Source organism: Rhinopithecus bieti, unplaced genomic scaffold (genome assembly GCF_001698545.2).
Source record: "Rhinopithecus bieti isolate Rb0 unplaced genomic scaffold, ASM169854v2 scaffold_26302, whole genome shotgun sequence".
Classification (NCBI taxonomy): domain Eukaryota; kingdom Metazoa; phylum Chordata; class Mammalia; order Primates; family Cercopithecidae; genus Rhinopithecus; species Rhinopithecus bieti.
Genome location: NW_016812027.1, coordinates 759,553 through 785,736, shown reverse-complemented (window position 1 = coordinate 785,736; position 26,184 = coordinate 759,553). Strand labels below are relative to the sequence as shown.

At 36.2% G+C, this 26,184-nt stretch overlaps 1 protein-coding gene across 1 annotated transcript in view; it reads right to left on the bottom strand.

The window, feature by feature from the left end:
* TBCA (tubulin folding cofactor A) overlaps nucleotides 1-26,184 on the bottom strand; it is a 73,334-nt gene that overhangs the window by 36,059 nt on the left and 11,091 nt on the right. The window contains exon 2 of the mRNA XM_017895524.1: nucleotides 6,423-6,444. Within this exon, the coding sequence (XP_017751013.1) occupies nucleotides 6,423-6,444 (22 nt within the window). The remainder of the gene's footprint in view (nucleotides 1-6,422; nucleotides 6,445-26,184) is intronic.

Sequence of the window (26,184 nt, the reverse complement as noted above, 5' to 3'; positions counted from 1 at the left end):
AAAAAAAAAAAAAAAAAAAAAGAATAGTGCTGGAGGAGTCACTTAAAGTTTTAGAGATTTAGTATCAGGGCTACAACTAAACCCAGATTGCCTAATTTCTTGCTTTTTGAAACAACATTGTAGAGTGGAAACTGATCTTACTATCATATGCATGTAGATCTACATAGTAATATTCCACGTTCTGATGGAGCTGTGTTGTTTTTGCTTTTTAAAGAGTTACAGGAAATGAGTACGACAACAATACTATAAGCATAAAGAGAAAAGCAATTATATTTTCTCAGGTAAATGTGGTATTATTAGCCTAAATCTATTGCAGGGAAGAAAATCATTCCTTTTACTTGACATTTATAGACAAGCTACACAAATCGAAGAACTCTGGCTCTCTTTCCCCAGATTAAGAAACATAAAAGGCAAGAACATGAAAAAGATATTAAGCTTTTCAAAAAGCAAATAGTCAATATAGCCCAAATACACAGAAGTCTAACTCAGCCCAACAGAGAATACTTAAATGTGAGAATGTAATTTCATTATAATAAAATAGTAAAAGAAAAGACAATAGTTGGCCTAAAGAGACAAAGTACAAAATACATAAAAATGCAACAATTTTTAAAAACCTATGTAGAAAAGATAGTACTACATTCATGCTGATAGTATAAGTAAAGCTAAGAGTAGAGGCAGGTACAGTTAATCAGGTCAAGCTTCTACTTTTAAGATTTTGGAGAAAATGTGAAAGAAAAATTACTGAGCAAGGAATTTTCAGGCTTACAATTCTGTACCCTGCAATGACTTTGTCTGTAAAATGGGTATAAAAATAGTATTCGTTTCTTGTGAGGAGTAAATAAAGTAGTGCAAACAAAGCACTTCAAAAAAAAAAAAAAGGGTTCATTCCCTCCTCAGAAGCAAAGATAGATTTTAGTAAAAGTTATTTTCTATCAAGACCATATTTCTAGTGCAAATGCTAAAGAAACATGGAATAAATCAACAGATTATAAATATTTTTAGTAGAATAATACATTTCAAAACTGCAAACATAATATCTACTATCTGAAATATACGTAGTAGGCACCTCTACCTAAGTGAAACAGAATTACTAAGAAAAAGAGCCCCCGAGAAAGGGCCTCAGAAGAGCTAAAATAGAGGTCAAAATTTACACTAAAGCTTATACATGTGATTTACAGAGAGATCTTCATGTCCTCATTCAGAAGAGTTATTCTTTCTTTAAGTATGATTCTATAAATTTGGTTTCTTGTGTTTTAAGCCAGTAGCTGAGGAAAGGGGAAACCAGTACTATAAAGAGCAAGCTGATAAAAGGAACAATCATAAAAAATCTGACTAGGGAAAGGAAAGAACCATGTAAACCACGGCAGTCAAGGATCATTTCATGTAGAGCACATAGTGGGAGGTTCACATTATTTATAATATAGGACAGCAATAAACTTGAGTATTAAAAAAAAGTCAAATGATGTTCAAATTCTCTGCTTAAAAACAAAGCAAATTTTAACAGGGATTCAAATAAGAAAAAATTAACACTCACGGAACTAAAGACTACGTCAGGTTGGAACACCTGACATAAGGGCCTAATGACACAAGGGCCTCATTGAAAAGTTTTCCCTTCCTTGGTCAATTAATTGTAGACAAGTTTCTAGTTCTCAGGCTCAAAATCTGTGGGCCCACCATAAAAGGACTCATGACTTAAGGGCAGAATAACATTGACTAATGAGGCTGATATATACTAGTCGAATGCCAATTTTTAAAAATACAATGAGCATTGTATTTTTAAATACAATTTAAAATTATGGCTCATGACTGTAATCCCAGTACTTTGGGAGGCCGAGGCGAGTGGATCACCTTAGGTCCGGAGTTCAAGACTAGCCTGGTCAACGTGGTGAAACCTCGTCTCTACTAAAAGCATAAAAATTAGCTGGGCATGGTGGTGCACGCCTGTAATCCCGACTACTGGGGAGGCTAAGGCAGGAGAATCGCTTGAACCTGGGAGGCAGAGGTTGCACTGAGCCAAGATCATGTCACTGCACTATAGACTAGGTGGCAGAGTGAGATTCCATCTAAAAACAAACAAAAAACAAAACAAAACAAAACAAGAGAGAGAATCATAATACCATCACTAGAAAAGTGTTTTCCATTAAGCTAGCCCATTCTCTTATGATAGACAGACCTGTATAAAAAACTACAGCCTTACCAGAAAGTTGACTGGTGAGCATGGAACCAGAAAAAAGAGAATTAGATAAACGGAATGCTTCATAACTAGATTTTGGTCTTTCCTAGAGCATAAGCATTTCAAGAAGGTGTCTCAGAGGCACTTTGATTTTGTTAACTGTTTTATATGCTTGGAATCTGTGTAAGATTGCTTTTGGCAGAAAAAAAGTTCCATTGTTAAAAAGTAACATTCAGTAACTACAAATTTACATGAAGGGGACAGGATGATCTCACAAATAATAAAAAGTACACTCAGAATTCCTGTCCCCTGGACAGCACTTAGATGGGCAAAGCAAACATTTACCCTGTGATTTTCCTTATTCTGTCATTCCACTATTGACCAATCTTCCTTCATATTAGTTAACACATTCTCTTTGTGAAAATGGTAATACAATACATCAGTTAATAGTCTAGTAATATAAGACTAGGACCCATTCTCTTTTTAAGATATTTTGTGTTTCTTTATTATGAGTTATCAAGTGTTGGGTTTATTTTATCCTGAGATTAAATTTTCAGTTGCTTGGATGATATTTTAATGTATCCCTAAGTTTTATAAATGTTTCCAGTTAGAATGATTAAACTGAAATAATTTTTGATTTTTTAAAAAAGGAAAGCTCTGAAGCTTGGATATTCTGAAAGACTCTATGCTTAAGACTCATTCAGCTTAGATGTTGTATTGGATTGAACAATGTTACCCAAAATTCATGTCAACTCAGAATCTCAGAATGTGATCTTCTTTGGAAATTTCGATTTTGTAGATATAGGTATGATGGGGTCATAATGAATTGGGGTAGGCCATAAAATCCAAGGACTGGTGTCTTTATTAGGGAAGACACAAAAGGTAGAAGGCCACATGAAGACAAAGAGATCGGAGTTATGCTGCCGCAAACCAAGGAATACCAAACATCGCTGCCAACCATTTCAAGCCAAAGAGGCAAAAAAGGATTATTCCCTAAGCCTCTGGAGGGAGAATGGCCCTGCTGCCACCTTAATTTCGAACTTCTAGCCTCTAGAAATGTGAAAATAAATTTTAGTTGTCTTTATGCCACCCAGCTTGTGGTAATTTGGTTATGGCAGTCCTAAGTAATTGAAACAGATGCTAATGCAAGCTCAAAAAAATTTTTTTTTTTTTTAGAAATACATGGGAACATCAGCATTTTAAAGGACTTCAAGTGATCTATTGTTACTAGGATGGCACAAGAACATAAATCTTCCAGTTTCAATTCTTGGAACCTTTCCACTATATCATATTCTCACATCCATCCATCCACCCACCCATCCATCCAATATTTACCAAATGCTAGTGATATGCCAAGCAGTGGGCAACTAACAAAATAACAACTATCTTCTCTCTCATGGTGATTTTGGTCTAGTCTCACTAAATAGGTTATGAAATAGGTTATGGAAGTTTTTCTATGTTAATACATAAAACTCTTCATCTGAGATTTTTAATAACAATACAGTGTTTCATTGATTGCACGTGACATACTTTAAGCAATATCCTCCTTTTGAACATTTATTTCCATTTTGTCATTATAATAATAATTGAGATGAATATCACTGTACATACATGTATGCCCTTGCATGCAAATTTCCTTTAGATGAAAATCTTAGCATGGTATTTTGAGGTCACATTTTACTTAGTGACATATACTGACAAATTGCCTTCTAAAAATGTCCTATCAATTGACATATTCACCAACAATGAGACGCAAGGCCATTTCTCTCACCAACATTTAATACTGGTGTTTTCATCTATGCCCATTTTATAGGTGACTAATAATATTACCACGTGCTTATTTGCATTTCTTTGATTATTAATGAGGTATAGTGACTGTCTAGAGCTAAACTGCCTAAATTTGAATCCTAGTTCCACTGGTTCAGTGACTTAACCTCATGGTGCCTCAGTTTCCTCAACTGTAAAGCAAGGATAATAATAGTATCTACCATATGAGTTTTTGGGAAAATTAAATTGTCTAATACCTATAAAGTGCTCACAACCATACCAATACACAGTGCTACTATCAATATTTTAAGTGTCATCCAATCCTATTTTTTCTTTGCGAGTGAATTTCCTGATTATATTCTTTCCCATTTTTATGTTGCAGTGTTCATCTCTTTCTTACTAATGTGTAAGAGCTCTCTCTATATTCCATATCTCTATCCTTTATCTGTTGTATAGATAGTAAATACTTTCCCCAGTGTGTAATTTATATTTCCATGTTGATTTTCTTCCTTTTCCCCATTTTTGCTATTTCCCTAGAAAAATTTTATTTTATAGTATCTATACAATCACCTATCAATCTTATCTTTATGGCATCTAGGTTTTATGTAGATAAGGACTTTCCAAAAAATAAAATACTTTAATTTAATGGTAAAATGAAAGAGTTAACAGTTTAAGAGAAGAAAATTCCAAAAGATATGAGAGGCAATTTCTAGTAGAGTTTCACTGATTTAATATTCAGGGTGAGCATTACTAACTGTTAAGGAAATAAGTTTGGGTGCAAGTTACACTATCCCAGTCTCCACAGCCTGGGCGTTTGGGGAAACTAACATCTCTCTGGGACATTACTTTGCTTAATGGATGGAGTGAAATAAAAAAATGTATTAAGGGTATTTTTTATGTCATTATCTGGTATCAAAAAATGAAAATATCTTCCCAATAAGTAATCTGAAACACTCCTGAAAACATTTCTAGAGCTGTAGCTTCTCTACAGAGTGACTACAGGTTTCCAGTTTCAGAATTTCTCTCAATCTTAAAACATTTTCTCTATAAACAAATGGGTATCTGGGTCCTATGAAATCATACACAGGCATTACCTCATCTTACTGCACTTTGCTGATGTTGGATTTTTGGTTTTTTCTTTCATTTTTTCTTTTTAAGAAATTGAAGGTTTATGGTAATCGTGTGTCAAACAAGTCTGTCAGTGCCTTTTTTCCAAAAGTATGTGCTCACTTTGTGTCTCTTACATTTTGGTAATTCTTGCAATATTTAACCTTGTTCACTATTATTATATATTTTACAGTAATTTGTGATCACTGACCTTTTATGTTACTACTGTAATTGTTTTACGGTCCCAAACAAACTGTGCCTATATAAGATGGCAAACTCAATCTATGAATGTCTATATTCTGACTGCTCCACTGACTGACTATTCTCCCATTTCTCTTCCTCTCTTCAGGCCTCTCTACTCCCTGAGACACAATATTAAAATTAGGTCAGTTAATAACTCTGTAATGGCCTCTAAGTATTGAAGTGAAAGGAAAAATCACATGTTTCTAACTTTACATCAAAAGTTAGAAATGATTGGCCAAGCACAGTGGTTCATGCCAATAATCCCTGCACTTTGGGAGGCTGAGGCGGGTGGATTGCTGAGGTCAGGAGTTTAAGACCAGCCTGGCCAACATGGCAAAACCCCGTCTCTACTAAAAATACAAATATTATCCCGACATCGTGGCACATGACTGTAATCCCAGCTACTCAGGAGGCTGAGGCAGGAGAATCACTTGAACCTGGGAGGCAGAGGTTGCAGTGAGCCAAGATCGGGCTATTGCACTCCAGCTTGGGCAACAGAACAAGACTCTATCTCAAGGGGGAAAAAAGAGTTAGAAATTATTAAGCTCAGTGGGAAAGGCATGTGGAAAGCCAAGACAGGCCTAAAGCCGGGTCTCTTGTGCCAAACAGTTAACCAAGTTGTAAATGCAAAGGAAAACTTCTTGAAGGAAATTAAGAGTAGCCTCCAGTGAACACATGAATGATAATAAAGCAAAACTGCCTTCTTGCTGATACGGAGAAAGTTTTAGTTCTCTGGATAGATCAAACCAGCCACAATACTGCCTTAAACCAAAGCTGAATCCAGAGCAAGGCCTTAACTCACAGCAATTCCATGAAGGCTAAAAGACGTAAGGTAGCAGCATAAGAAAAGCTGTGAACTAGCAGAGGTTGGTTCCTGAGGTTTAAGAAAAGAAGACATCTCCATAACATCAAAGTGCAAGGGGAAGCAACAAGTGCTGATGTAGAAGCTACAGCAAGTTATCCAGATGATCTAGCTAAGATCACTGATGAAGGTGAACCCGGGAGTTGGAGGTAGCAGTGGGCCGAGATCGCACCACTGTATTCCAGCCTGGGTGACAGAGTGAGACTCCGTCTCAAAAAAAAAAACAAAAAAAAAATCTAGCTGGAAAAAAAAAAACGACTAGGAAACAACTGCTTGCTTTTCCTCTACAATGCTACCTTCAAATTTTCACTGGAATTCCCTTGCTTTCCAAAAATAATCAAACAGCAACAATCCTTATGGAATTCCAAACTTCTAAGAAGGACATTAAAAAAATCTCTGTATGTATTTCTCAGTATACATTTCACACTTTCTATATTCCTGTCACAATGTCCATGCCATGCCCCCAAATATATCCTAGTCATTTCCTAAATGAGCTCTGGAGACTTTTACCTTATTTCTTTTTCTAAGAGGAAATGACTGCCCTTCCCTATCCCTACCTCCTCATATTTACTACTTGCTCTAGACCTAACTCAAATACCATCTCTTCCTGGAAGTCTTTCTCAATTCACCAATCAGTGGAATTTTAATTGTCTTAAAGAGATTACTTCTCCAAATAACTCTGACCTAAATAATTGTATCTTGATATAGATACTATCAAGATACATAGATACTATATAGATACACAGAGCTATATAATGCTTTACAATTGAATTGCTTGCACAAATAGTAACTCAACAGTCATTCTGCCCAGTTGCATTACAAATCATACAGATGATGGGTATTAGAGATCTAACATTCAGTAACTGAAACAATAGAACTTAGTTGTGCCTGCTTAAACTAAAGGCATATATGTATACATTGTTTCTGGAATCTAGAAAAGACTTTAGGGAATATAGGAGAATAACATCCCAAAAAGTTTTCTAAAGGATGATAGAGCTTACAATTGAACAGTTTTCCTGTTTGTGTAAACCAAGAATTACAGTGACACCTGAAAAGTTTATGACATAATAAATATTAAGTCTCACGTTACTCAAGAGTATTCCAGAAGTCTGTCTTCTAAGTGTGCATGATAATGTTTGTGGATCTTCAGACTGAAATTATGAACCAAAGCTTTTGTTTAAAAAAAAAAAAAAAAAAAAAAAGCAGGCAGCCTACTCTTTACTGAAACGAAAGGCTTGCCTCTCTCTAGTGACTGTTTTCCAGCTATCTTTGGCAAACAGTGCATTATTTAAGTGTTAGCAGTGGGATTATTTTATGTGGTGGGAATTCTAAAGAAAGTACAGTATTCCATAAATCAACTTATACAAGAAGTTACTTATCAACACTCTAAGGTCAAATAAAGTTAAGCCAATGACATGTCACGTAATCTGGATTCTAGTTCCAACTCAACTACTTCATAATATAATACTGAATAAGCTGCTTAATTTCCCTGTCTCAGGTTCATCCTTTTATAAAATGAGGTTTGACTAGATGATCCCCAGGGTATGTTGCAGCTCAAAAAATGGAAAGGAAGAAATACATTTTAAATTCATCTTATTAATAGAGGAAATTAAACTATCAGCAGAAACTGATAATTTTTTCCACTTATTTACAAAGCTGATATAGTCTGAAACTGGCCCTAAAACGTTTAAAAGTTGGCTTTTTCAGGTGAATAAATACAGCACTTTAACTATCAATTTCTCTTCATTTTAGATATATCCTTCCTCTTTAGTCGCAAAAGTTGCTGTAAAATCTCGTTTCTTTGTAATTCATAATATAATTCATCCCAGTCTGGTGTTTCATCAATTTAACAGTTCTAATTGCCTTATTATCTGCTCTGGTGCAGTAGTAAAGCCTTTGAACATTTCATTTACCTTACCAACAAGAAAACCCCATATATCTCAGCCTTAAGGATATTACCTCTACCTCTTGGATGAGCAGAGGCATGAAGACTTAAGCTCTCTGGAAAGCCAATATAATCTATCACTATTTAACTGTTTGTCAATGTTTATGCCTGTCTCAACTCACATTTAATGGGGCTTTTTATTGTTAGTTTCCACTACAAAATTTTCAAGACACCTAAATGTCACTAATTCCCTTCTAAATTTAGCATGTATATTGCAGTGTTGCTTACTTGGCAGACTCACTGATATGGTGCAAATGCATGGGTTTTGGCATCGAGAAGATTAACTTGCATATGTTCAAATCTTAGTTCTGACCTTTGCTATATATATGGCCGTAAGTAAGTTACATGCCCCTCTGACCCTCAGTTTCCCCATGTAAAACAGGAAGACTAATATTCAACACCATGGTGAATATAAAGTAAGTATAGTTCCTGGTCCAGTGCTGCATACAGAACAAGCAGTCAGTAACATTTAGTCATGCACATGGCCTACCCACTAGGCTATGATTCTGCTTGTTGAACTAGTCAGTTTGAAAATAGATTCAAGTCATCAGCTACTACTTTTTTTTTTGAGACGGAGTCTCGCTCTCTCACCCAGGTTAGAGTGTGGTGGTGCGATCTCGGCTCACCACGACCTCCGCCTCCGGAGTTCAAGAGATTCTCATGCCTTAGCCTTCCAAGTAGCTGGGATTACAGGTATCTGCCACCATACCTGGCTAATTTTTGTATTTTTAGTAGACACAGGGTTTCACCATGTTGGCCAGGCTGGTCTCAAACTCCTGACCTCAGGTGATCCACCCGCCTCAGCTTCCCAAAGTGCTGGGATTACAGGTGTGAGCCACTGCACCTGACCTCAAGTCACCAGCTACTTCTACAGGACTGTTTCCAAACTGCTGGTTGTAACCCAGTAGGCAGGGTCGTAATCCATGACTCATGAAATCAACCCAGTGGATTGTGATCAGTTTGGTTTGGTTTAAAGGAAGAGAATAGAAATGGAATTAGAAATATCAGAGTGCATCATAAATAGTAAATATAAGAAAAGTTCATTAAACTATTTCAGTTTTATACATGTATATGTATTAGTGTACTGTGTCATGATGCAAAATAAAATAATATTTCTTACTCTGGGTTGTATCAAGAAAGTCTAAAACATGGCTAGGCATCGTGGCTCACACCTGTAATCCCAGCACTTTGGGAGGCTGAGCCAGGCGGATCACCTGAGGTCAGGAATTTAAGACCAGCCTGGCCAACATGGCGAACCCGTCTCTACTAAAAATACAAAAATCAGCCGGGCGTGATGGTGCACACCTGTAATCCCAGCTACTCAGGAGGCTGAGGCAGCAGAGTTGCTTGAATCCAGGAAGCAGAAGTTGTGGTGAGCCAAGATCACACCACTGCACTCCAGCCTGGGCAACAGAGTGAGACACTGTCTCAACAACAGCAGCAGCAACAACAAAAGTTTGAAATATCTTGCTCTACAGAGAAGGCCAATCATCTTTGGCTGGATCCTTCCTCCTCCCCACCCACTTTCACCAGGCAAATATGCTACTGAGTCCTTAAAATCAGTTTTAAACATCAGGAGACCCTCTAGCACTGTTCCTCCATATAACAGCTAAATAAAACTTGACATTTCCTGCGCTGTTAACAAGAACAAGAAGCGGACACAATAATTTGTCCCTNGGAGGCTGAGGCAGCAGAGTTGCTTGAATCCAGGAAGCAGAAGTTGTGGTGAGCCAAGATCACACCACTGCACTCCAGCCTGGGCAACAGAGTGAGACACTGTCTCAACAACAGCAGCAGCAACAACAAAAGTTTGAAATATCTTGCTCTACAGAGAAGGCCAATCATCTTTGGCTGGATCCTTCCTCCTCCCCACCCACTTTCACCAGGCAAATATGCTACTGAGTCCTTAAAAATCAGTTTTTAAACATCAGGAGACCCTCTAGCACTGTTCCTCCATATAACAGCTAAATAAAAACTTGACATTTCCTGCGCTGTTAACAAGAACAAGAAGCGGACACAATAATTTGTCCCTTCTTCACTATTCATCAAATCCTAATCTCATATTTTCTTCTTTTGAACCACAATGGCAAGTAAAAGGCACCCTGGGGGCCTTACCAAAAAAAAAAAAAAAAAAAAGAAAGAAAGGAATTCCACTAGAGACTCAGTTATCCAAATAAGAATACAACATCAACATTTAAAATGTATTTCACAATTCTTCAGTAAAATAAATATATTTTGGGGAGAATATTCTGTTTTCTAAAAGACAGCCAAATTAAATGTGGGGCTACGGGAGGGCTATTAAGAAGACTTTCCCTAGAAAATGATGTCAAAGTTAGGATATGATGGATGAGTAGGAATGAGCAGGACAGGGATTGGAAAAAGGGTATCTGGCAGGAGTACTAAGCAGGGAGGCAGCATTCTAGGTGCTAAGAACATATAAGACTCCAAAGCAAAAAAGAACTTTAAAATTTGCTTTGAAAATTAAGGCTGGTTTGTTGAGTGCACAGGAGAAGAGTAGCAAAGGATAATGCTGCACAGGATAGCAGGGTACTAGATTATAACCTTATAAAGTTATACTGAAACAACCGAATTTTTCCTAAATGTATTTGACAGGTATGTGACATCATCATAGTTACCTTTTATAAAGATCACTACAGCTGCAATATGGATAATGTAATAGAGACAGGCAAGTCTAGGCCAGGAAGACAAGGGGAGACTGGTAGTAATCCAGGAGAGAGATGGTGGTGAAGCAGACAAGAGCAGTAGCTACAGGAATTGAGATGTAGGTATTTCAACCCGGGTGATGGAGCAGGAAGACAAGGAAGCAGGAGAAACCAAAGATAACTGGGTAGATGGTAGTATGGTAGTACCATTGTCAGAGATAAGGAGCCCAGGAAAAGACTGTGGGAGAGGTAAAATATAAAACTGTTACCTTTTTTATCATGTTGTGTTTAAAGGATATTATGTGATATTAAGGTGGAAATGGCCAAATGTAGCCAGTCCCACAGTTCAAGAGAGAGGCCTGGGCCAAAAATGTAAATGTGGGAGTCATGAGCATATTGATGATAATTGAGGTCATGAGTGGGCAATGTTGCTCATTGGAGTGCTTATGGAGTAAAAAAGGGAAAAAAGCCCCAGGTAAAACCCCAGAAAATATTTAAGTAAGGGTAAGCTACACTTGATCAAAAACTACATCTGTCTTATTCACTATTGTATCTCTATCATTCAAACAGTATCTGACATATATTGATGGCTCAATAAATTTTTGTTGCATAAATAACAGAGAAAGGAGTCAAAAATAATGAGAAGGGGCAATAATATAGTGGGAAACCAAAGAATTGAAGTATCACTGTAGCAAGAAAAGAAAATAGGATGAAAGCTTTTTATGAAAGTGGGAAAGCACAACTGTGTCAACTGTTACTAAGAAGGCAAGATAAAGACTTTAAAAATTATGGGTGATCTTTTTTTACTGCTACTCCTAGGAAAAGAAATCAGACTACAATGGGTTAAGAACTGACCAGGAGGTAGGGTTGTGGAGAAGATAATTCCTTTGCCAAGTTTCGTTCCAAGAGAAGGAAACAGGATAGAGGTTTTTGGTGGTGTTTCTGTAAGATAAAAGTGACTTCACCGTGCCTGAATGCTATTGAAAAGAAACTGGTAGAGGTTAGAGACACAGAATTAAGAAGAGGCAAACACACAGGGCAAAAGGATAGGATTGAGATCACAGAATGTTGGCTTTCAATAAAAGGTTCAGATCTTTGATTCCAAGAGGAGGTAATAAGGATAGTAAGGGTGTGGTGCAAGTAAGTCTGTAGGTTTCATGGTGCATGGGGCACATACAAAGAGCACCTGATCCTACCATTAACCATGGAAGACTTCAAGAAAGAAGAAACAAAAAAAGAAAAAAATAAAAAAATTTTTTTAAAGTAATGATTAAAAAGAGACCTAAAAGTTAAGGACTAGTAAGTATTATTCAGAGCAGATAGTTAGGAGTATTCTAGTCAGGGAAAACTGCATATTTAATGAAAACCTGAAGGGAGATTTTATATTCAAAAATTGATATATTTACCAAGTCAACAATAAAGAGTAGGAAAATTGGCTTGAGTCCAGAGTTGGCCCTTGGCTCAATTTCACTTGGGCTGCTGATATAGTTCAGGGAGAACTACCCTGAGCTACTCTAAATATCCCAATCAGAGTACTCTCTCTAATATTTGAGGAGAAGAATATTTGAAAAACTGTGATCACTGATTGAACAGCCAGTCATCTATTTAGGAGTCAAATGCTTCATGAATAACTACTAAGTTCAAAGCATGATTCTTCATTCTGGAGACTGCACAGAAAATAAGACATGTTTTATCACTCTTAAGGAACTCAACCCTTTAACGGGAAAAATCAGTGAAATGTTACCTGAGGCCCACAGGCTAAAGCAAATAAAGGTTGAGTATCCTTTATCCACAGTGCTTGGGACCAGAAGTGTTTCTGATTTTGGATTTCGGAATTTTGGCATTATATAATACTTAGCAGTTAAGCATCCCTAATCCAAACATCCTAATTCCTCCCATGAGTATTCCCTTTGAGTGCCACGTGGCCACTCAGAAAGGTTTCAGATTTGGGGACGTTTCAGATTTTCAGATAAGGAATATTCAACCTGTAACAAGTAGTCCTTCTTTTTGCACCCGACTCCCTCATTAATTTTGTCTCTTCCTCATCCCTCCCCTTCTTCTCCCAACATTTACTGGCCATAAAATAAAAAAATAGAAAATTTTAAATATTTTTTCTACTAACTGAATGCTGTTTCATAGTTCTAAGATCTCTAATTAAAATTAGGTAAAGTCAACATTTTTTATTGTAGAGAAAAGAAAAAACTAATTACATTTGTAGAAGGCCCTCGACATTTTCCTGTATGTCAATGGCCTGAAAGAGTAATGACATTTGAAGACTTAACTTTCAGTAAATATACCAAAATGTTCAGGTAATATAATTTTAACTTTGCTGAAATACAATTCCAAAGGCTATATGAGCTGTGAAGATGGTATTCAAGAACAAGTCATCAATATGGTGAATGAGTCTGATAACTATCCAACACTTGATCTCAATGTAGCTTTTCTGTTCTTTGTTTTGTCCTTATGTTTGGTATTACTCTAGTTAATGAATTAAAACACAAACAAAAACCAATATTGTTTCTTTGAGAAAAAAAAACCCAAAAATGGAGGTCAATTGCTACTGTTAGTAATAATAGTAAGTAAAGGGATCTAAGAAAATCATTGTTTCCAAGTCTGGGGATTAGAAAAGATCTCTGAACATATCCCTCAACAAGATAGAAATTATCTATTGTGTCTGACCCAGTCCCACGCCATCTTCTACAATATGCCGAGCAAGAGCCAGAAAATTCTTAATATGACTAAAATCTGGAATCAGAAATTCTTAAAGATTTGATAATCAACTACAAAAGCTAAGGCATTTTATCAAACCATTAGACTCAAAATACCGGTTAGGAGAAATAAATGCCAGTGTCATAAATTACTGCCTTACTAATGGATAGCATATAGTGGTTAGAAGTATGGACTAAGATACCTAAATTCTAGATTGTAGGACATATTTTGCTACTTAATAAATGTGTGCCCTTTGAAAGTCACTTAATCTGTATGTTAGTCAATCCCTGGAGAAACGGACATTAAGATGAGACTAAACTTGGCAAGGATTTTATCTGGGCAAATATCCATGAGAACAGAAAATGAAGAGGAAGCTAGAGAAGGCTAGTCATCAAACTACAATGCAATTCTGACCCTGGGTGCAGATAGGAGTGGGGAAAGGTTAGGAAGAAGCAACCTAGACTTCCCTGCAGTTGAAGGAAGGTTCAGCAAGAGCACTGGGAATCCTACAGTTAAAGTCTGCCGTCAGGGAAATCCCATGTCTCCCAGGAGAAGGCCTCAGTATCCCTGCTGCACCCAGTCTCTGGCTGGCAGCAGCTCATGGGGTGCAGGGGCCTTGGGACAAATGTAATAACGGATTTCACAATCTAGTAGCTGGGGCCCTTAGTTAATTATGTTCCCTTTATACGGAGGTCTTCAAATTTCATTCTCATGACCACCACAACCTCTTCTCGAAGTTTTCACATCTATAAATTCCCTATTTTTGTCCTTCCTACTTCACAAAGTTGTGCCAGGTACCATCATAGGCACTAGGCATATAATGGTAAATAAGACAGATGTGGTCTCTGCCTTTAAGGAACTTACACTCTAGTGGAAGATCCAAAGAGGCAATTAAATACGGTGTGGACCATCCAGATTGTTACTCACTTGCAAACCTCTGATGGTGCCCTAATACCTATAGAAAAAAAAATCTATACTTATTAATAGTATGACATACACAACTGAGTCCCAATTTATCAGCTTTATGTCTTACTAACTTCCCCACTCCACAGACCCTAAACACTCCAGCCATCACATACATGTTATTGCCTCCCAAATGTAACATACTGATTCACACCCTCCATGCCCTCATACCTATGGTTCTATCTAAAACATGACCTCTATTCAATCTCAAGATCCCACTCACATGTCACCTGTGATAAGCCCTTCCCTAATCCTAGAATAGTAGTTCTTAACAGGGGTAGTTTTGACAGTTTCTAGAGACAATCTTGCTTGTCACAACTGTGTGTAGTGAGGGTTCTACTACCATCTAGTGGGTAGACATCAGGGATGCTGCTAAATACCCCAATGGAAAGGACAGCCTTCCCTGCCCCCAACAAAGTATTAGCCCAAAATATCAAAAGTGCCAAGTTTGAAAAACTGCCATAGAGGAAGTTTGTCATAACCTCCTCTGACCTCATAAAGCATTCTGTCCTTAACTACAGGACTTCTTTCTCTCAGTTTCCAGAAAACGGGATGTCTTATTCACCTTTTTTTTGTTTGTTTGTTTGTTTTTTGAGACAGAGAGTCGCTCTGTCATCAGGCTGGAGGGCAGTGGCTCAATCTCAGCTCACTGCAACCTTCACCTCCCGGGTTCAAGTGATTCTCCTGCCTCAGCCCCCCAAGTAGCTGGGATTACAGGTGTCCACCACTACATCCGGCTAATTTTTTTTAGTAGAGACGGTGTTTCACCATGTTGGCCAGGCTAGTCTTGAACTCCTGCTCTTAAGTGATCCGCCCACTTCGGCCTCCCAAAATGCTGGGATTATAGGCGTGAGCTACCATGACCAGCCTCTTACTCACGTTTCCACATCCACATTTATATGAGTTTCCTCTCATATAAATTTGTCAAAGTATAAGAAGGTATAGCCAGTAGGCTGGTGTCACTCAATTGGTGCTCTCATCCTGGCTCTACCACTTCCCAGCTGTGTATCTTTGGGTACCTCACTTAAACTCAATTTCTTCATCTGTAAAATGTGGGTCATTGCAACTACTTCACATTAAGTATTGTGAAGGTTAAATGACATATACATGAAGCGCCTAGCTAATGTACATATGGCACACAGTGAAAGTTCAATAAATTTCAACTAATGTTGCTGTTCCCATGCCTTTTTAAGTTGCCAAAACAAGCAAAAGAAAGAAAAAGCTGGGGGCACGAGGTAGAGAAGGGAGATTTTAGAAGCAGAAAACATTAGTATTCAACAAATCAAGTATAAAAGTAATATTACCTTACTTTTATAATTATAAAAGAATTGCCTTTCTTATTTCAGCATTTTCTCATCACTCATTAGTTTCAAGGCAGTACTTTGTAAATATATTATTTGCAATTCAAAGAAATGCTGTAATACTTATTTGTAATTCAAAGTACTGTCTTGGCCACTAAAATTAGTCACAACTTTAGTTTTTCTTAGTAACAATGTATTATAAGTATCACTAATTTCACAACTTTATCATAATATAAGGAAGAAACTAGTCTGAATTTTCACAATGAGTATAAACCTGAATATCTGATATTAAGGAATGCTAAGCTAGGGTGTATCATGTATTACGTGTTAAACAGCACTTATGAATGCTCTTTCAGCTAAGAACTGGTGATGGTATAGGGGGCCAATTTTGGCAAAAACTGAGTAACAAATTTCTGGTGAACAGTGGTCAATATTTAATATAATGCTTTATACATAGTAGATATTCGATAAATACCTGTTGAAATAAATCCAGTGAAGAAAATCTCAGGCTTGGGAAAATTTATCATAGTCTAGATTGGCAGTAACATTAGCAGCTGACAGGGAATGTACTAGTTATCATTTCACATGTTCACTCACCAAAATTGTTCAACTTTGTTTATTGGAAAAGATTTTTCCCTTGTGAAGAAAGTCAGGGACTTTTAGTTACTACTACCATAGTAACCATTTACAAATGTACCATCTGGACCACAGATTAAGTACTGTGCTTATTTTTAAAGAATTACCAAAGCCCCAAATTTTTGGTAAAGTCTTAATTTATCCAAATCATATACATCATAATATTAATCAATCCAACCAACATTTTCTTCAACATTTACTTATATCATGCAGTTTCCTCAAGATAAAATTGTTTTAAAAACCAAGCCAAATTTCTAATAGCTTTATATTTGAAATTACTATGAAAACATAAAACAGCAAAAACTAAAAGACCAAAGTCTTTTACAGCACTTCTCTAAAGTGCTATAAAAGTAATGCACCTAAACAAAAATTTAAGCTAGTACTCTAACATGGAGGGAGTCAGCATTAAAAGTTTACTTACATTTTTAAGAAAATTACACTTTAAAAATCCTCCTTCCTCATACATACATACACTTACCAGACAAATCTCTAAAAATTAAATTTATTTCAGGAAAACAACCAATACTTATAATTTCATAGATGATAGTACTAAAAAACCTGGGAAAATTCTGGTCTTACTATGTGATTGAAAAAAATCAAATCTAAGAACTACTACCTTCTCTACATAAAACACTGTCTTTGTCAGTGAAAAATAATAGCATTTATTCATTTCATATAACTTCTACAAAAAATTTTAATTACAAGAATCAAAATGTAATATAAAATATTTATTACATTAAGAACTCTTTTTTTAAAAGACCACATGAAATCTAAACTTTTAGAGCAGTTAGCATTCTTAAAAAGTATTCTGGAAAATGTACTGTGCTATAAGAATCAGATATGGCAAGTGTCTATAACAGTTCACTAATGTACCAAAAGCTTAGAAAACAAATATAGAAGTGTTAGTCTTTCTTTAAAAGAGTAATGTCTATTAACAGCTTAAAACAGGGCACAGCAGGGGGTTAATATGTTGTTGTCTGAATCACTTTCATCAGTTTAAGTACCTATTAGTTCTTATTAGCAATGTGCTAGCAAGGTGCTATTGGTCTTTTAAAGTTTTTTCTGCTGCTTCTTATTCTATTCGGTTAGATACTTTGGCAATAATGTTTGAAACATGAAGTTTAGATTTGTATTTTGTTTAGATTTTAGATTTTGAATTTTGGATTTGTATTGAAAATGTTTTCTCCTTTTAAGACTACATTCAGAAGGAAACTTGTTCAGCATATCTGTATGATTAATTTGTTTTCATTTTATAATTTTCAAAAATATTCAACATAGTCTCCAAAATTTCTCCAAAGGGGAGAAATCAAGATGATCTTCTCAGAAACGAAAGCAATTCATATGCAAAGCCTCTTGAGATCACTAATGCAGAACTGCTTACCAAGCTAACTTAGTTTCTAGCATAACAAATGGTTATTCTTCAGCTATCACAAAATTATTTAAAAACTGAAATTCAAATGATAAAACTGAAAAAAATCAGGACTAAACGCTAAATAAAATCTAAGACTTAAAAAATTTTCAACAAAAAAGCCATTATGAGGAATCCACATCTGTGAATTAACTGTAATGTAGTAATATGGAATGTTTCCTGTTACAGTTCTGGCTCTACCAGTAATTAGCTGGGTAATCCTGAGCAAACGAATTACCACCTACTTCTCTTTCTATTTCTGTGTGTTTGTAGAGAGAGAAATATAGGGGTGGGAGGGGAATACGGGGAGTGAAAGACTCAGAGACAGAAAATGAGAATATCTAAGAATCTCTAAGGGGTACTCCATCAGCTCTACGATTTTTTTTTTTTTTTTTCTTTTTTTTTTTTAAGATTTTCTCCTTTTAGAACTATATTCAAAGTGAAATTAATTTAAATGGGGAAGCATCTCTGCAGGCCTAATTTGTTCTTATCTTAAAATTTGCAACGATGTAGAAAGTACTTTACTAAAACAGCTGAACACACTTGGGCATTTCCACTTCTTATACAGTTGACCCTTGAACAATGGAAAGGGATTAGAAATGCTGACCCTCGTCATGGTTGAAAATCTGCATAAAACTTTTGACTCCTCAAAAACTTTACTGACAACCTACTGTGAACCAGAAGCCTTACCAATAACAGTCAATTAACACATATTTGTACGTTATATGTATTACATGCTGTATTCTTACAATAAAGCTGGAGAAAAAATATTAAGACAATCATAAGGAAGAGAAAATACATTTACAATATTGTACTGTGTTTACCAACAGCTTAAGTTTACATTGCCTGTTTACAAGACGAACCCTCTGCCTGAAATGGTGGCAACTGCAGTCACAGACCTCAATCTACAGGTACATACCAAGCAATTCAACTTTTTCTTGTAATATCATGACTTTTCTCTGCTTCTTTGGAGTACTCCCAGCATCGCTAGTGGGTCCCATGGTATTATTCAAGATTTACATTCAAGGTTTACATTATTGCACTAAACATGATGAAAAATACATGAGAACCAAGAGAGATCACTTTTTACTGTTAAAACACAATTTACTGAAGAGATGAACTGTTCACAAGGAGGCCATCAGTGTCACCCGGAGTGAGCCACAACAGCAACAAGAGGTGGCTACAAAATTATTACAGTAGTACAGTATGGACTACAATTATTTTATGTTTAATAATTTAATACTGCATCTTTATATTTGTTTACATTTCTCAACCACTATGCATGTTATGTGTATGTTTTGATAAATTTTAACTTTTTGTAATACATGTGTACATATTTTATGGTAGCAAATGATAAAATGGACTAGTACCTACACATATTTCATGTATTTATGACATACCTAACTTTGTCTTAATTTCTCTGATATTTCAACTGTACTTACAGTCTAATTCTTTCCAGACCAAAAGGCCATGTTAACAAAATACTGTATTAAATCATTAGTAGAACTATAAATAGTAAATAGAGCTCTTTAAGGCCAACTTGCCCATATCTCCCAATATGTAAAATACACATAGTACACTTTAAGCTGGCAATTGCACTTACAGGAATTTATTCTACAGATAAATCTGCCAATATGTAAAACAACAAACAAGGAAATTCATTGTAGCATTTTCCAAAACAGCAAAACCTTGGAAACAATATAAAGGTCCATCAACAGAAGACTAGTTTTTTTTAAATGTGGTATGTCCATTCCGAATACTTCGCAGTCTCTACATGTTATAATGTTAAGTGCAAAAAATGCAATGTACAAAAGTGTCTAGAAAGTATACTACCATTTGCATCTGAAACTTGCCTCATTTTCTTTCTCTACCTTATGCCCTTCAGTCGAATTCTTTCTTCTGAGGAGGCAAGAACTGAGGTTGCTGCAGACCCGTACAGATTTGCCACCCCTAACATATTTGGTGCCATGAGACTCAGATACCTTCTACCCCTGACATTGTATCTCTCCAAAATATATAAAAGCAAACTGTACCCCAGCCACCTTGGGCACATGTCATCAGGACCCCCTGAGGCTGTGTCACAGGCACATCCTTATCCTTGGCAAAATAAACTTTCCAAATTGACTGAGACTTGTCTCAGATACTTTGGGTTCACATTTGGTAACCACAGAGGGATTCTGAGTGGAGGTGGCCCTGATCTTTGACAAATCTATCCGTGCTTGGTACCAGCTTGGGCTATCTTTATGGCTCAAACCAATAGGACAATTGGCTAACCTAGGAACCGCCCCCTTCAGAGAATCCCTGATGTCCCAAAATTTGGTTGAGACCTAATTTTTTTTTTTTTTTTTTTTTTTTTTGCTGTACAAGCCCTTTTCTGGAGTTTTACTTGCCTGTGATCAATTATCACTTTAGTGTGACAACTAGGGGCCATCAGGAAATTGCTTCTCCCTGGCACCAACTGACAATTGTCATTTTTAGAGAGGCAGTGTGATAACTGGGGAACCATCACCTGATGGTCACCAGACACTCCTGGTGGGTGGGTAGGTAGGAAGCCCTTTCCTGCCCAGCTAATGCCTGGCTATAGCTACCTACTGTAACAATAATATATCAGTCAATACATGTAAGATTTGCACTGGTTTGATCTGGAAGGGCAGGACAAATCAAAGAGTGGGGGTGCTTCCAGGTCATAGGTAGATTTAAACATACTCTGACTGGTAATTGGTTGAAAGAGTTATTATCGTAGGAAGGAACATCTGGGTTAAGATAAGGGTTGTGGAGATCAAGGTTTTATCATGCAGATGAAGCCTCTAGGTAGCAGACTTCAGAGAAAATAGATTGTAATTGTTCCTTATCAGATTTAAGGTCTATGTTGATGTTAATGCTGGAGGGATATAATGAGGTATGTCCGACCTCTAATTCCCGTCAAGGTCTGACCCAATCCAATGTTTCAGGTTAAATTTTAGAGTGCCCTGGCTGAGGAGGGAGTCCATTCAGATGGTTGTGGGTGGCGTTTGAATTTTATTTTGGTTTCCACATCGAAGCAAGAGACAAAAAATTTAAAGTAAGCATAAAATCAAGTTATTACACAATATAATCCAAGCATTTTCCAATTAAAGACTTGGTTATACTGCAAAGATGCCTATTAATGTGAGGTGTTTAGGCATCTCAGTAGGCATTTTCCATAGGAAAAATGTTACACTTGGTGCTAAACTTCAGAAGCATCCCGCAAAAGCCTATTTAATGTGTTTCAATGGGCATGAAACATGATTCACAGAATACTAGGTATACTTTATATAAGTATGTATACTTATACAATATAAGTATGCATAATAAGTAAAACTTCAGAATTCCAACTTAGATGCCAAGAAGGCCTTCTAATTCATTACAGTCCTTGCCATTGAAGTGGTGACTCTTCTATCTCCTAGGAGCTAAGATGAGGAACTAGAACAGAAGCAATGTCCGAGTTTGAGAATAAATGGTTGGGATTCCAAGGCAAGATAGGTTTATCTGCCCTTTTTTTTTTTCCTTCTCTCTTTTATCCTCCTTAATCAGAGAACAGCACTGAACTGGACAAGAGTTGAGAGAAGAGGGGGAAGGCTGAAGAAAAGACAGCAATTTGATTATCTTTCCTACTTCTAATACAGAGGATCAGACCTCAATAGGACACTGAAATGGAGGGAAACTGAAAGGCAGAAGCTGAACCTAAAGCAACAGCAGAATTTACCAAAGAAGAGATAGGAGGGAAGGAAGTAAATCCCTAGCCAGTTTAGTAAGGAAAAATCACTCTTTACATTATACATAGGTATTCATAAATTAGGAATTTGAGTAATTATTTCAATTAATACTCTACTACAAGTAACACATTTTCAATTCAGGGAATTTAATCACTTTTTTCCCCCTTTGGCTAGTATAACTAAAATGCAGGGAGGACTTGCTTGAAGGTTGGCTGATCCAGTCGTCCAACAAGATGTTTCCATCAATAACTTTCTTTTTGTCTCTTCACTCTGCTATTTATAATACAAGCTACCTCCCAAGGCCAGATGCCCTAGTGCTAAAAGAAGACCACAGCCGCAATCAGAGTTACATGGGAAAGGTTAATACTTCTGTCCCAGAATTCTAAGCAAGAGTTCTGAAATGTACCCTGTTTAGATTATCCCAAATCACATGACCAAGCAGAATCAGTTTCTGTGGGCAGGAAAATTGAATGCCTTTAGTAAGTCTGATAGGCCCCCAAAGCTGCTGTAGGTGATGCACTTTCCTTCAAAGAACACAGGCTATGTGCATGTGGGGAAGGACAGCAGATACTGAAATGAAAATACAGGTAGTTATCAAGAAAATAAAAATGACTGTGGAAGTAGCCAGAGTGTTCACTAGATGTTTGCAATGAAGACAGTCATCGCCAAATACTATATACCATATTGCCCATTTAAAAGAAATGTATTAGAATTATTCTATTTATAAACTAAAATAAAAGACAAAGTTGTCTCCTGAGACCACTTCTAATTAATGTAATACTAAAAAAGCTAGCATACTTTAAAAAGATTAATATGTAGAAAATGAAAATATTAATTGTAAGGTCTATTTATTTTCTTTTTTAAGAAAATAGTACTTTTTAATTGTGGCAGTAGTACTGGGGACAAGCAGAGAAGATTAGGGGTATCATCTGCCAGATTTTTAAATCTATGGCATTCACAATTATAAACCACATGGTATTAGGTTAAAATTGAACAACATTACCAACAAATAATTCAATCTTTCTTTAGAAATGCTATGCCAAACTTAAGAACTCAAAGTACCATAAGTCTAATTAACAATAATGAAAAGAACCATTTAAAAAGTATTATTATTGGCATTCTTTGGTTTCAGCTCCTGAAAAACAGAGCACCAAGAGGGTTTTCAGGACACAGTATACAAACCACTATCTATAGGCCTCCCCTCACTCTCCAGACAACCTTCACTAAGTGCACAGTCCTAGAAACAGGTAGGGTTGAAAGACTCCCCTCTCCACCAGGGAAAAACTCTGGGTTGTCTAAAGTATATACGTGCATCATTCTAAACAAGGCAGAAGAAGATGATTAAGTGAGTGGGTGTGGGTCTGGAGCCTCACACTCTCTCTTTTTCTTTCGCTTTTTATCTTGGAGATGCTTGTTTAAGAAGATAAGCAAAACAATTTTTTTCCAAAATGCAAACCTAAACAAAGATAGTATAATGGAGTAAAATTAAGAAGTCTATCAAGCCTTGGAGAGGATGTGGATCAATGAAAGGAACTCTCACATAATGCAGTTGGGAACACAAAAGGGTACAATCCCTTTGGAAGTTTGGCACTGCAAGGGACTACATGTTTGTGTGCCCATCCCTTCCTCCCAACCCCCATGCCTCAATTCATATATCTTAACGTTTAATGTAATGCTATTAGGAGATGGGGTCTTTGGGAGGTAATGAAATCAAGAGGGTGGAGCCCTCATGAATGAGATTAGTGCCCTTCTAAAAGAGACCTCAGAGAGCTCTCCAGATCTCTTTCCACCACTTGAGGATACAATGAGAAGACAGTAATCCTTAACCCAAAGACAGCCCTCACCAGGATATGACCATGCTAGCACCCTAAGTCTCAGACTTCCAGCCTCCAGAACTTTGAGAAATAAATTCTGTCATTTATAAGTCACCCAGTCTATGGTAGGTTGTTAGGGCAGCTTGAACTAAGACATGCATCTTACAAGTAGAATATTCATACTTATGACCAAACGATTTCATTCCTGGGTATATACCCAAGAAAAACCCTCAGACATAATTAACAGAGCCATGAACAAGAACGTACATAGAAACACAGTTAATAAGTGAAACATTCCAAACACTAATCAATAAGAGGAATGGATAAATTGTGGTATTATCAAACAATGGAATATTACACAACAATAAAAAAATGTACTTCACCTAAGAGCAAAAATTTAGGGCTAAATCCTACCAACATAGGTGAAAAATGGTAAGTCCCAGAAAACACCCTTCTTACAAAGTAAAAAATAACTAAAAGTAAATAGCACGTTTTAGTAACACACAAAAAAATTATATTTTAAAAAGTAAGGTAATAATAAACACGAGATTAAAAACAGTAGTTACATCAGGCGGGGGAACAGAACAAAATTAGATGTTATCACTGTTTTACTTCTTGTGTTAGGTGATGGGCTCATGTTATTAACACACTACTTGAAAGTAATAAATACAGGCATACAGCAAACAAATGAGGCCCATGCATGGGCCAATAATGAGTATGTGGCATAAACCAAGGATTAAGATTAATTCAATTCTATACAACCAGTATCCAAAGAAAGAAAACACTGTTGGGGTAAATAACTTGGACTCATTCCTTAAAGCACACTTAAATCTCCCATCTTTATTTTTAACTCTGTTCACCTATCTTTAAAATGTTTACAGCAGTATTCAGAAAAAAAAAAACAACTAATTTATAGAAAATTGCAATGTAATTCGATGAAGCAAGTATATATTTGGGGAAATTTTTTCCTAAAGTTATCTTTAAAAATACTTTTAGCACTTGAAGGGTTAAATCCCAGCCGATAATAAAATACATATGTGAAACACTTTATTCACCAATAATAAGAGTATTACAGTGCTTTCTTATCTTCTGTTAGAATTATCCAAAACAACTCAAAACTCTGTCTCCTTTTCCACAAAACTCAAAAGTCATTGCTAGCCATCCCAATTTAAATCCTCCATTCCAAACAAGAAAACATCTTGCCTGATGTGATCTGAATCTGAACTCTACCCAAGGAGCTTTGTTTATGTGAATTATCTCTATTAATATTTACTGTATTAGAAATTAAAACAAATTTTAACATATTTGTTTTAAAGTTAGAAAATTTTAAATGTTAACTTACTCAAAATAACAAAATTAATGTACTACAGTGTTACCAAAAATAACCTATTTTGTGAAAAAAATCTTATTTTCCAAAACAAAACAATAAAAAAAAAAACAGAAAAGGGCACTATTTACATATTTGCAAATCTTTATGTCTGAAAAAGCAGGTGGATTCTCATATCTGCTTCTACATTCAATCTGTTGCAGTATCAAACATCACATAGTCCCTGAAAAACTCCACTGTACAATTGTGAGCAAATGAAAGTGAAAAAGGCAAATAATGTCTTAGTTACTATAAAAACAATTTCTATTTTGCAGAACCCCTGAATGGGTGTTAGGGACCCCAAGGGGTTCCTAGGCCATACTTTGGAAGCTACCAGCCTAGTAAATAGAACAAATAGCTTAATGTATTTTTAGTACTATCATAGTGAAAACTACAAAGTTCTCTGGGAACACAGAAAAGGGAGCACTAACTTTGGACATAGCCAGGAAACTCTCATAGAGATGATGACATCTGAAGCCCAAGTCCTTACATGAAGTCCTTCTAAGACCTGTACCCTCTCCCTCCTACTTTTCTGAATCTCCTACCCCTTTTCCCCTCCTTCACTTGGTTGCGGCTCCTCAAACAGGCCAATCTTTCCCTTTTTCAAGTCTTTGAATTTTCTCTTTCTTCTGTCTAAATGACTCTTCCCCCATGTATCTCATGGCTGCTCTTGGTCACACCTGGCCATCCTTATAGCTGAGAAGGGATACACTTCCACACACCTGAAATCCCTTTGAGAACTTCTGCCTTATGCTCACTCAACATTACATATGTCTTCTAAGAGTCATACATAACAATGTACATTGTAGCACCATTTGTACAAGGGAAAAACTAGGGCCAAAAAAATAAAAAAGAAAAAAAAAGAAAACTAAACTAAATTAAAATGAGAATGAAAAAATACATTAGTGCACTCATACTTGAAGTTCCAGGAATAAATCCTCATTTACATGTATACTGCATAACTTAACAATGTACAAATTCCTTAAGGACTGGGACAAAACCTTTGCTATTTTGTTTCCCTGAAATACCACCTAATCCCCATGAGATTTCAACACACCTATGTTCCTACTATTTTTCTTAAGTTACAAAATAATAATAATAACCTGGAATGGATTAGTCTATGTAACTTATCAGGCAGTTGAACACACAAACACACACCCCTCTATTACACTAGAATTAAAGAGTCTATTCTAGTTAGTTCTAGATAAACTACAAAACTTTTGATAGAACTGTAATAATTTTAAATTTTCCACAATAGACTAGTCTCTTCCTAGTTTAAAAAATGTAAAATTGTTGCTTTTAAACAAATCCTTGATATATTTTCGTATCTTTTATATCTCCAATAAAATAAAAATACTATCCTGAAAAATGTCTAATTATTTGAGGGTGGTTATTACTTAAGAGAGGTTGTTTCTCTTTTCTTTCTCCATTTCTAAGTCTCTCACTTTTATTTATAAAGCAAACTTTTATTTCCAGTCTCTTGATGTGTTCCC